Genomic DNA, 13,192 nt, shown 5'->3' on the forward strand with positions numbered 1-13,192 from the left:
CAACTAATGATGTTGAGCATCTTTTCACATGCTTACTGGCATGTGTGTCTTCTTCAGAAAACTATTCATATCCTTTACCCATTTTTGACCTCGGTTGTCATTTCATTGTTGAGTTATAGGAGTTTATTATATATTATGGATACAAGGCCCATTATGCCTATGTTTTCCTCTACTACTTTTATAATTTTAGCTCTCATATTTAGGTCAGTGACTTACTTTGCATTACGTTTGTATTTGGTGTGAGGTAAGGGTACTTTACCTTTACCAAAAGTACTTTACCAAAAGTACTTTATAAACTTTTGGATCTGGAGCTCCAGTAGTCCCAGCACCATCTGCTCAAAAGACTACTCTGGCACCATTACTGGTTTTGGCATAGTTGTCAAAAATCAGTTGACCATAAATGTAAGGATTTCTGGGCTCTCGATTCAGTTCCATTGATCCACAGAACTATTTTTATGCCAGTACCAACCTGCATTGATTAATTTTGTATGATTACTTTAACTTTGTAATAAACTGTGAAATCAGGAAGTGCAGACCTCCAACTTGTTTTTTGAAGATCGGTTTAGCTATTTTGGATCCCCTGCATTTCCATGTGAATTTCAGGATAAGTCTATCAACTTCTGCCAAAAAAATTAAAAGCAGCTGGGATTTGGATAGGGATGGTACTGAAGCTGTAGGTCACTTCAGGAAGTCCTCCCTGGATGACTGCACCCATGTACTGACAGACTTCTCGGTATCCTCCCTTGCTCTCCTACAGACTGTTGCCCACAACTTAACCAAAGGGAAATGTTTAACATGAATCAGAAAATATCACACAAAGCTCTTCAAATGTGAAAATAAAATCTAAACTCCTTATCATGTTCCCAAGACCCCCCCATTACCTAGCTCTTGCCCAGCTGTCTCACCTCACCCCTACTGTTCTCTTTCATCATCCACAGGCTTCAACTTGTTTCTGTCCTTTATACACATCAAAGCTCTGCATGTGCAGTTTCCTCTGCCCAGGACACTTTTCCCCAGATCTTTTAGATGCATGGCTCCTTCTAAGTCAGATCTCAATTCAAATGTCACCTCCTCAAGGAGACCTTTTTTTTTAAAGATTTTATTAAAAATATATATATATTTTATTTTTAAATAATCTCTACATCCAACATGGAGCCTGAACTCACAACCCCAAGATCAAGAGTCAGGTGCTCCACTGACTGAGCCAACCAGATGCCCAAAGAGGTCCCTTCTGGTCATCCCGTGGAAGCACTCTGATAGGCATTACCTGATTTCTCTGCTTTTATTTAGTTTATAGCACCTACCACAACTTGAAATCATCTGTTTATGGTATCTCTCTGTCAAATAATCTATAACCTCCAAGAGGAAAGAACTTTCTGTCTTGTACACTATTATTCCCCAACTTCCATCATTTGGGATGTGTATGAATAAATGGTTACACAAAATACTATCACCCCACCAACACTATTTACTCACCCCAAAGCAGAGTGATTAGACTAAATGACCCTTGGATGGGGTCATTGGAAGGGTGTTCCATTCGATGTTCTCTTTTTAAATTTTTGGACATATTTTTCATTAACCTACAAGACTAGTGGAAAAAAATAGAAACATTCAAAAGAACTGACTAAATGGTGAAATTTAGAAAGTCATCAATGGACAGTGACCAGTGTCACGACTGTTTCCAGCAAGAATAAGCAATGGATGCTAGAATTAGTGGGCAAAAAGATGTCTGGCCTCAAAGCATATCCCCTTAAGATATGTATTAATTAATTTAACAATGAAAAAATAACTTTATAATAATAAGGAAATAAAGCAGACATCACCATAACCATGGGATCCCTAGTCACCCAAGAGATGTCACAAGCCTTCTGATGTGACACACTGGGGAGAGCAAACCGATTCTGTGGCATTTGGGCCAAAAGTGCATGACCTGAATCTAATTATGAGAAAATATCAGAAAAATCTGAATCGAGGAACATTCTATAAAACTAATAGTCTATACAGGTCAAAAATGTCAAGGTTATGGATAACAAATACTGAGAAACTGTTCCAGATTAACAGATGCTACAAGGGGCACCTAGCTAGCTCACTCAGTAGAGCATGGGATTCTTGATCTTGGGGTTGTGAGTTTGAGCCCCACGTTGGGTGCAGAGAGTACTTTAACAAAAAATAAATATGCTAGGAGATAAGACACTACATGTGGTCCTGGACTGGGTCTGCCATCAGGGGGAAATGTTTCTTTTGCTAGAAAGGGCCCTATTAAGACAACTGGTAAAATCTAAAAAAGAACTTTTCCAATATTACTTCTCTTCATAACTGAATGTCTTCAGTTTTAGAAATAAACATGACTGTGTTTAAGGGTAAATGAGCATCACGACTGCAACATACTATAAAGTGATTCAGGTAAACAAGTATGTGTACAGAGCGAAAAAGCAGGCGGGAACATGAAGCAATTCTGCTAAAGATTACAATTAGGGTAATGCGCTGGAAAGCTGTTCCCATGTTCTACCTTTTAAAATGCTCTCCATGACGTACCTTAGTCCTTCCCCAGGAGCTGCAATTCTCAAAACAAAACAACATGAACCAAACAGACTATCAAAGACCTGCGTTTTCATGACTCTTACTCAGTCACCAGAATTTCTGTCTTCCCGTCTCCCTCCCTAACCTGAGCGGCAACATTACTCCATTTGACTTCGTCAATGATTAAGAGTTATGCTGTTTACCTGGAAAGAGTCCATGCATATGGGACTGGAGGCCAGCTCCTCATCTACTGCATGCAACTTCTCCATGAAAGTACTGTCCCTGGTCTGCTTGGGCTTCGGGGGGGGCGGGGGCCCCATGGGCACGACCTCAGCACTGATGTGCCTGACGGCAGGGGCGGGGACCTTCTCTGCCTGATTAGAAGAGACAACTGTGTTAAAAAATGAAAAGGAGGGAGGGAGGAGAGGAGAAAAAGAAGGAAGAAGAAGAAAGAATAAAAATGGAGCAGAGGGCACATCTTGCCCATACTGGTGCTACTCCTCTTCCCATCCAGAAAGAACTCCATAAAAACAAAAGCACTGTCATATATTAATATAATTAGGTTCCATTGTATTTCCAATGTAGCCAACAGGATGCCACTTAGTTTACCAAAAGTGGGAAATCTAATAAAAATGGCTTCAGGACAGTATTAGTAAGAAGACAAAGGTGGAAAAGAAACTGCTCATCACTTACATTTGGCCCTCAATGAAAACTCAGAAAAGCGCTCTCCGAGTTCCAGTTTCCCTCTCAACTGTTCACTGACTTAAAGGACTTTGTTTTGTTTTCACGTTTGGTTGGTTGGTTGGTTGATTTATTGAGAGAGAACATGAGCGAGCACACAGACAAGCAGGGGGATGGAGAGAGAGAGAGAATCTCAAGCAGATCAGTGCTGAGCACAGAACCTGACACCACCTCAATCTCACAACCCTGAGTCACAACCTGAGCTGAAACCAAGAGTCAGATGCTTTACCGTCTGTGCCACCCAGGCGCCCCAACTTAAAAGACTCTGAAACCTGAAAACTTCTAATCAGCCAAAAGGATGAGGAAGGAAATGACACAAATAGTGATCTTGAAGCACTTTGGTAAAGGTGACAGCGTGGCATCATCGCATACGGCCAGCTTTCTGCAGTCCCCTTTCCCTCATCTCTTCATGATGCAGACTCACCTCTGACAGCATGCTCCCCTCCTCATCGGTCTCAGTCATCTCAGAAGATTGCCTCAACCTGGACTTCTTTGCCCCCCGTGGAGACGAAGCGGTACTCTCAACATCACTTTCCAACAAACTCTAAAAAACAAATCCGGTTCACATTTCTATTTCTGCCCCTGCCTCATCCCACTGAGTCTGAAGTATCTCAAGAAAATGAACCAGTTTAGTCAAAGTAAGAGAAAATAAGGCTTAAACAGAAGTTTAATATTCTGAAGGTAGGCACACAGATCAGACTGTGATCCTCATCTGAAGTATAAGACAATGGCTTAAAATTCCTTTACAAACAAGTCAAATACACTAAGAAACAGAATATCACCCAGAATGAAATGAACACAGTGTAGCCTTAAGCAACAGTATTGACGAACCAGAAAGGATTAATTATGGAATAAAGAAAACAAAAGCCAGACACTATGGGATGCCTGGGTGGCTCAGCAGTTAAGCATCTGCCTTCAGCTCAGGGCATGATCCTGGAGTCCCAGGATCGAGTACCATGTTGGGCTCCCTGCATGGAGCCTGGTTCTCCCTCTGCCAATGTCTCTGCCTTTCTCTCTCTGTGTCTCTCATGAATAAATAAATAAAATCTTAAAAAAAAAAAAAAAAAAAAAGCCAGACACTATAGAACACATACACAGTCCACAATATAAGGTTCAGAAACAGTACAAAACAGGACTAGAGTGTGTCATGTGCATACATAGGAGAGAAAACTATAAAGAAAAGAGCACAAGGAGTGCATTGGCAATGCTAGATTTAAGGACTTTGGAGAATGCTTCATGACCTCTGGCCTTATTTAAGCTGTATTTTTAAGTTTTTATTCTGTGTACACTTCATATGTTACGTATGTGTTCTATTTCATAATATAAAACATGAAAACATGAAGGGAGTAAAGAAAACAGCTCGCAGTCCTGGATTTATGCAAAGAAATTAGCAGAAAAAACTGTGTCTCCATAGTCTCTACAGAACAGGTAACAATATTCAGGAAGCTTTACTGAGCCCAACTGTTTCTACATTAGCAACTACCACTCACAAGGGAGCACTGACCTCTTCAGCCGTCTCATCTTCCTCTTCATCATCTGGCTGGTACTCTTCATCTGAGGAGTCATCTTCTTCAAGGTGGATATCCACAAATTGAGGAGGCTATGTAAGTACAATCACAGAAAGAAATGAATAGGAAACACAAATCATATGTATTTGGAAAGTAAGAGGAAAAGCAGAGCAGGAAAAAATAAATCCTAAAGAGCACAATGAGCAGCTAAAGCAAATAACAAGAGGCAGGGGTTAAAGAGATCTCTAGCATGAGAACCAAACCTAAGAGGAATAGGAAGGAATAAAACAGATCAAATTAAAACAAGAAGATAGAGCCCACTAAAATTAACAAATAAGAAAGAAGTACTTAGGTTTCAAAACTGATGAAGTCTTTCTAGAAAAGAATAAGAATTACCTCTTCCAAGTTTACCTTAATTTCATTGGCCTTCTTAATTGGTGAAATATTCCATGTTGGAATTACCTACCAATAAAGAATATAAATTATGTTCTCTCAACTGAAATAGATGAGTTTTCATTTTTATTTCCTCTTCATCATCATAAACAGCCACATACCTAACATGCATCTGCAGTGATGGAGGGGTATTATCTCTGAGGGTACACTCTCAAATATTTGACAGACTTGCCAGAAGAAGAGGAAAGAAGAATCTATTTCCATCATTAGCATTTCTGTCTTAAAGCTAGTTAGTTAAGACTCTAGATACTAGAGAAAAGTTCTCTGTCTTTCCTTTTTTGTTTTTAAGTAAACTCTACTCCCAACATGGAGCTCAAACTCACAATCCCAAGATCAAGAGTCACAGGCTCTACCGATTGAGCCAGCCAGGCTATCTTGCCTACTTTATATTACAACTTGCGTTCACATGGAACAATGAATTTGAAAACTACTCGTAGGGACACCTGGGAGGCTCAGAGGTTGAGCATCTGCCTTTGCCTCAGGACGTTGATCCTGGAGTTCCCAGATCGAGTCCCATATGGGGCTCCCTGTGTGGAGCTTGCTTCGCCTCCCTCTACCTATGTCTCTGCCTCTCTCTGTGTATCTTATGAATAAATAAATAAAATCTTTAAAAAAAATTATTTGTAAACTATAATAGTACACATACTTAAGATATCATAGGTAATAGTAACTTTGGGGCGTCAATATTTTTTAATTACACAAATCCACTGTGAGTATGCATCCTGACAGCCAACCATGACCAGTTTTTATGGAAGGACAACTTATTTTCAAACAGTATCGGAAAAAAACAAGAGACAGATATACAGATAAAAAGCAAATATGGGGATCCCTGGGTGGCACAGCGGTTTGGCGCCTGCCTTTGGCCCAGGGCGCGATCCTGGAGACCTGGGATCGAATCCCACATCGGGCTCCTGGTGCATGGAGCCTGCTTCTCCCTCTGCCTGTGTCTCTGCCTCTCTCTCTCTCTCTCTTTGACTATCATAAATAAATAAAAATTAAAAAAAAAAAGCAAATATGGCAAAATTTTATAGTTGTTAAATCTAGATGGAATATTGATTCACTATAAAATTATGTCAACTTCTTCTATGTTTTAAAATAACAGAGTTGGGGGTGCTACAGGGCTCAGCTGGCAAAGGGTCTGCTTTTGGCTCAGGTCATGATCTCAGGGTCCTGGATTGAGCCCTACATCAGGCCCCCTGTTCAGGGAGAAGTCTGCTTCTCCCTCTGCCCCTGCCCCTCCACTCTACTCATGTGTGTTCTCTCTCTTCTCTCTCTCTGAAATAAATATTTTAAAAATAAAAGATAATAAATAAATAAATAAATAAATAAATAAATAAATAAAGTAAGTAAGTAAGTAAGTAAGTAAGTAAGTAAGATAAAAAACAGTCACAGGGAAAAGTTTCTTAGAGAATTTTTTAAGACTCTTGCATGCTGCAGACAAAAAAATGTCCCTGGAATGTGTAATTTCTTAACCATTTAATGTGACCCAATGAATCATGTTATGAATAAAATCCAACAGGCCACTGGGTTCCAGCTCTACAAGGAGTCTTAGACTCTTCACATGTCCTTGGCCCTGCCATGTTCTAGCCACCCATATCACTCTGTTGAGCCAGGCCCAATACAGGGTAAAGGGAATGATGTGATATAGGTTCACACCCTTCCCATATTTGTGTCTGAACCAATTAGTCTTCCTACTGTCAAATCCACGAGGAAAGTGAAGAGCATGGGGAAGTGTGCTAAAGTCACCATATTGAGTATTAATCTTGGAATTTGTTTTTTAAAGATTTTATTTATTCATGAGAGACACACAGAGGCAGAGACACAGGCAGAAGGAGAAGCAGGCTCCATGCAGGGAGCCTGACATGGGACTCAATCCTGGGACCCCAAGATCATGCCCTGGGCCAAAGGCAGATGCCCAACCGCTGAGCCACCCAGGCATCCCTGACCTCGGAATTTAATCCCTGCTCTCCCCCATAAACTAGGTTGTCCAAATTCTCTGCATTTATTCGTGGTTGGTAAACACAATCCAGAGCCTGATTTGGACCTCTTTTTTTGTTTCCAAATCAAATATGGAACTAATGTTAATTATACTCTGTATGTCAGGTAGACTTCATAGAACTTCCAATCATTGATGGCTGCTTTCATCATAGCTAGCATATATGTTCACTTGTGATCATTATTTCCTGGAGAAATGAAATTTCACTTTATGCAACCAGGGTTAGCCCATTAGACAAAATAATATGAAGGGCTGTCAAAAAAAAAAAAAAGCCAGTGCAATTCTAGGCTGCAATGAAAGAAATATGGTATCTGGAACACTGAAGGGATAAGGTAACTTTAATCCATAAAGTTAGACCATGTCTAGAGTAGGAGTTCCACACAAGGTATATTTCTAAAACGATATGGACTAACCAGGCACATTCAGAAAAGGATCAGACTAGTGAAGTCTTGTCACATGAAACTGATAAAAAACTGAGGGACATTTAGCAACAAAAGAGTATTACAAAAAGACATACTAGTTTTCTTCTATTAGAGGAAAGGTCATGTGGAAGAGGAACAGACTTATTTCTTCTACAGAGCTACAAAGAATAGAACTGGACGAAAGGACAAAAACACAATATGCACTTTGGATCCATTAGGCAAATCTTCCTCACCGTCAGATAAAATGGACTACCTCAGGACTGCCGCCTGCCTGTTACAGAGGATAAGCACAAACTGGACAAATGGGTCTTTGCATCTGTGCCAGAAAACTCCAGAAGCCTTCTAGCAGCTTCCTTCAGTGAGTGCAAAACAACCAAATGCTGTTTCCAATAATGCATATTCCCAGGCCCTATTCCAGGTCTGAGGTAAACTATGGAACACACATTTTCAATAAGCACTCTTGAGGGACTCCACTCAGGGTGATCTGATACAAGTGCTCCCTAGAACACAGGTTGAAAAATACTACTCTAAACCCTTTGCTGCATATAACCTGAATAGAAAAGCTGACTTTGCTTAGTACTTTTGACCATTCTAAATGGTTATCTACCTAGTACTTCCAAAAGAGCAATACTTCCACATCAACTAAAATAAACTACAATCATGATTCTGTATGTTGTCTCTATTTATCTTTTACAGATATTTCTTTGAAGGAGGCAAATCCAGACCATGATAAATCTTTCCTATATTAGTTTCCCTGCAAATAACCTAGAATTAGACCATATTTACCTAACTAAAGGAAAAAAAAAAAAAAAAAAAACAGAACACCCACCACTCCTTTTTCCACCACTTCTTTCAGTTTAGAGCGTGTCATTTTGGGCTCCTGAGGCAGGGAAAATGAGAAGAAAACAGTCAATAAAAATCATCATGTGAATCCTGGGTTTTGAGATGCTAACTCTATCCCCAATATCCAGCTATTTACAAACTCCCAAGTGACCTCCTGCACTTAGCCCATTTACGGATAGCTCTGCTCCAACAGCTTTAAAAAGTAACAATCAACTACTCACAAACATTGGCATATCTTCCGTCTCACTGATGGCTGCTTTCATCATAGCTACCACATGCTCATTTGTGATTACTTCCTGGAAAGATGAAATTTCACTTTATGCAATGAAGACATGTTACCTAGATAACACCCACTTCTCTGTAAGTCTGCCAGATGTGCAGTGGAGAGACAGGTGCTTCTGGTTGGGATAAGCCTGCTCTGGACAGAAGCACACAGTTTCAAAGGGTCACAGAGCAGGAACGCATCATCCCACAGCTACCAGGAACAGGAAAGAGTCTGAGTAAGTGACTCTAGCTTCTGAGAAACAGTAACAAACAAGAAAGGTTTTATAAACGGCTGTGTTGACACAGCACCAGCACACATGCAGCGTACACTGCCACCGGGCATCTTTTCACACCTATCAGCCCACAGGTAAGTCCACTGCGAACATTATCTTCAAATCTGCTAACCAAGACGTAAAGATATCAAGTCAGTGGAGGAAGAAAGGAATAGTTCACTTCCCCAGTTATTTCTCAATGTGTGTTCAGATTTCAAATGTGTGCTGAGTGCAGGGGGAAAGCCGCCTTGAAATGTAAAATGCTGCGGTAGGTGCAACTCACAAAGTCAGGAATCCCCATTCTACCAACCCAGATTTCCCTAGCGTGTGAGCTTTCTAGCCACACGACCAGGCCGCTGCCCTACTCACGTGGAGGATGTTGCGCACATTGACAGCGGTCAGGTTGTGCTGCTTGGCGCCATCCTCAAGCGTGCGGTCCAGCGCATCATCCAGCTTCAGGTCACAGGTGCATGTGCCTCCCTCGGGTCCCCGTGCGTCTCGCTTCCTCTTGCTGCCCTTTCTCTTCCTTCGCCTTCTCTCACTTTCTTCGCCACTTTGTTCTTCTGCAAATAAACGGAGAACATCACCAGAATCTCCAAAACCACTACTCCCAGAACTTACCCCAATGGGCCAACAGTAAAGAGGAGAAGAGGCTGCCAGCAGGCTGGTCTTGGAAATCAGAGCAGCCTGCACGGTGGCCACAGTGTGGGTGCTTGGTGTCAAAAACCCCGCACCCGCTGCACACTGGTACAGGTCAGCCAGTCCTATACACTGATGCACACTTACTCCTAACAACCCAAAGAGGCAGGGACTATTACTTTTCTCATTGCAGATGGAGAAACTTACGAAGAGAGATTAAGAAACTTTCCCAAGACCCTTGTTCTCTAGCCCTGGCATCCACAGTCCTAATCACTACTCCATACTGCCCAGATAATACACCAGAAATCCTGGGTCTGTGCTTTGGTTCTGGGTGACCTCAGCAAGAGGCTCATTTCTTTCTTTTGCAAATACAAGTATCTGCCTATCAGGTATGCCATGTAGATGAAGTGAAATAATACACACCAAATGTGCTTTATGCCAATAAAACGTTATACAATGTAGTTCGTCATTATTATTCTATTCAGTCTAGAAAAGAGAAAAACAAGGAGCAATGGATAAAAAAATTCACTCTGAACCATATCAAAAAAGGGGAGCGGGAACAAAGTTATCTCTACTCTACCAGAAGAGAGTATATATATAATCAGACAAAGGGAAAAACTTCTTGATTCTTCGAATCTGTTAAGTCTTGAAATAGATTATCATGTGATACCAAAATGAGGTTCTCATCCCTCTGATGCTTTCTGCCTGCTACCCTCTGAAAACAAGGATTAGAGAGGATTATCATGATGACCTTCTCTGTCTAAAAAGATTTTGTGACCTTCAAGCCATATTGTGGCAATATTGACACAGTGAAAATTAGTGACTTTATAAACAATTGCTTCTGCACTTGTGAACACACATGAAGAATTTGATAAATGTACGACTTTCAAGCCAATAACTATTGTTCTTAAAAAATTAGACGTGCAGAGACAAATAATCACATTACTCATGTCAACATTAATTATTTTTGCAAAAAGATGGAAAACTCCTAAGTGTCCAGTATTACAGGAATGGTAAAAATGAACACCGGAATATTCATACACTGAGCCATTAAATTAGAAATGGTCTTTTTAGGGGCATCTGGCCAGTTCAATCATAAAGCATGTGACTCTTCATCTCAGGGCTGTGAGTTCGAGCTCCATATCGGGTGAAGAAATTACTTAAATAAACTTTTACTTTATAAACTTTTTTTTTTTTAACTTTATCAACAGTCTTTTTACACAGTGGTGGAAAGACAAAAGTGTCTACAAAGAGCTCTTAATGTTACGGAAAACTTTCTGATAATGACTTTGAAGAAAAAAAGGAAAAGACAGAATTCAAATATGCGCATCTTAGAGCCCTGTCCCCTAAATCAGATGCACTGCTTCAAAGTGCACCCCACAAGATACCTGCAAAAAAAAAAAAAAAAAAACTCCCCAAAGTACCTAAAGAATGATAAAGCTCTCGGGATCCCTGGGTGGCGCAGTGGTTTGGCGCCTGCCTTTGGCCCAGGGCGCGATCCTGGAGACCTGGGATCGAATCCCACGTCGGGCTCCCGGTGCATGGAGCCTGCTTCTCCCTCTGCCTATGTCTCTGCCTCTCTCTCTCTCTCTCTCTCTCTCTCTGTGTGTGTGTGTGACTATCATAAATAAATAAAAATTAAAAAAAAAAAGAATGATAAAGCTCTTTACTATTTTTTTGGTTATTTTTTGAGAAAGCAGCAGAAGGGGAATTACACAGGATAATATACAACAAAACCCACCTAAAGACGCTTGTATACATATCTTTTCCCTAAGTCTCTCTTCTCATCTCAATGGTTCTCTATAAATTCTCAAATAGCTCTCTCCCCGCACTCTTCCTGGAGTGAAGAACAAGCCCCTCTCTCTTTGCTCCTCCCTTCTCTCTTGCACCTCTTTCAAGCACACCAATCCAGCCAGGGCTTGGCTTCTGTCATACACCCTTCCCTCATATTCCCTGAGCTGCACAGAAAAAATGCTCTGGTGGTGGCAGAAGAAGGATTTCTGAAACCAGAGAAGATTTATTTTTTTTAAGATTTTATTTATTTATTCATGAGAGACACACAGGGGCGGGGTGCACAGACACAGGCAGAGGGAAAAGCAGGGGACTTGATCCCGGGTCTCCAGGATCACGCCCTGGGCCGAAGGCGGTGCTAAACTGCTGAGCCACCTGGGCTGCCCAAGAAGTTTTAATTCAGCTTTATACCTATATCGTATCATGTTATTAGTAACACTGTCAACTATAAAACTAATCTGGGGGGGGGAAGTTTCAAAGAGATGATGGGAAAAAAAAAAAAAAAACAAAGAGATGATGGAAGTTCAAACTGTTAATACTGTATAAGAAACAATAAAATTTTTTAACTAAGACGTGACCAAAAAATTAAATATTCTTTATAAAATTTAGATTTATAAAGTGTAACCAAAATTCACAGAAAAGAAGGCCAAAGAAGGATGTGTACAAAGAAAGCAGCTAAACATCCTAAAATTTTACAGTTATTTGATGAGGAATCAAACTATTCTTTAAAACAGAGTATCTTGGGAATGCCTGGGTGGTTTAGCAGTTGAGCGTCTACCCTCAGCTCAGGGCATGATCCCGGAAAGGAATTTCGGGATGGAGTCCCACAATGGGACTCCTGCTTCTCCCTCTGCCGGTGTCTCTGCCTCTCTCTGTATATCTCATGAATGAATGAATGAATGAATGAATGAATGAATAAATAAATAAATAAATAAAACAGAGCTTCTAAAACTGACTTTGGCAAAGAGCTAGTTTGCTTTTGACCAATCCACTGCAGACTAATATTTTTATAAAATAAAATAATGTAGCCATCAGGGCAGCCCGGGTGGCTCAGCAGTTTAGCACTGCCTTCAGCCCAGGGTGTGATCCTGGAGACCCAGGATCGAGTCCCACATCAGGCTTCCTGCATGGGGCCTGCTTCTCCCTCTGCCTGTGTCTCTGCCTCTTTCTCTTCTGTCTCTCATGAATAAATAAATAAAATCTAAAAAAAAAAAAAAAAAAAAGAAGAAGGTAGCCATCAGGGATGCCTAGGTGGTTCAGCAGTTGAGTGTCTGCCTCCGGCTCAGGTGTGATCCCGGAGTTCTGGGATTGAGTCCCACATCGGACTCCCTGCAGTGAGCCTAGGTCTCTGCCTCTCTGTGTCTCTCATGAATAAATAAATCTTAAAAAAAAAAAAAAAAAAAAAAAGAATGTAACCATCATATCAAAAGTTATAAAATTTCTAAGCTTTTACTCTCGGTTTCCTTAACTTATTTTGTTTCAAACCAGTTCTCAAACTGGCACTGGTTCTCAGACCACACTTTCAGTAGCAAGACTGAAAAACACTTAGCCCCACTAAAAGTACTATAAAAGATGAAATATAGGGATGCTTGGGTGGCTCAGCAGTTTAGCGTCTGACTTTGACTCAGGGCGTGGTCCTGGAGTCCCCAGATTAAGTCCCGCATCTGGCTCCTGCATGGAGCCTGCTTCTCCCTCTGCCTGTGTCTCTGCCTGTCTGTGTCTTTCATGAACAAATAAAATCTT

The 13,192-nt window shown here is 40.8% G+C and overlaps 1 protein-coding gene across 10 annotated transcripts in view; it reads right to left on the reverse strand.

Annotated features, from left to right (window-relative positions):
- GON4L (gon-4 like) overlaps nt 1-13,192 on the reverse strand; it is a 72,670-nt gene that overhangs the window by 37,289 nt on the left and 22,189 nt on the right. For all 10 annotated transcript variants that reach the window (XM_025997269.2, XM_072733573.1, XM_072733570.1 and 7 more), the window contains 7 exons: nt 9,389-9,582; nt 8,705-8,779; nt 8,470-8,520; nt 5,181-5,231; nt 4,766-4,861; nt 3,686-3,805; nt 2,724-2,894 (listed from right to left, as the gene is read on the reverse strand). In XM_025997269.2, the coding sequence (XP_025853054.2) occupies nt 2,724-2,894; nt 3,686-3,805; nt 4,766-4,861; nt 5,181-5,231; nt 8,470-8,520; nt 8,705-8,779; nt 9,389-9,582 (758 nt within the window). The remainder of the gene's footprint in view (nt 1-2,723; nt 2,895-3,685; nt 3,806-4,765; nt 4,862-5,180; nt 5,232-8,469; nt 8,521-8,704; nt 8,780-9,388; nt 9,583-13,192) is intronic.

The sequence above is a fragment of the Vulpes vulpes genome, chromosome 13 (genome assembly GCF_048418805.1).
Source record: "Vulpes vulpes isolate BD-2025 chromosome 13, VulVul3, whole genome shotgun sequence".
NCBI lineage: Eukaryota > Metazoa > Chordata > Mammalia > Carnivora > Canidae > Vulpes > Vulpes vulpes.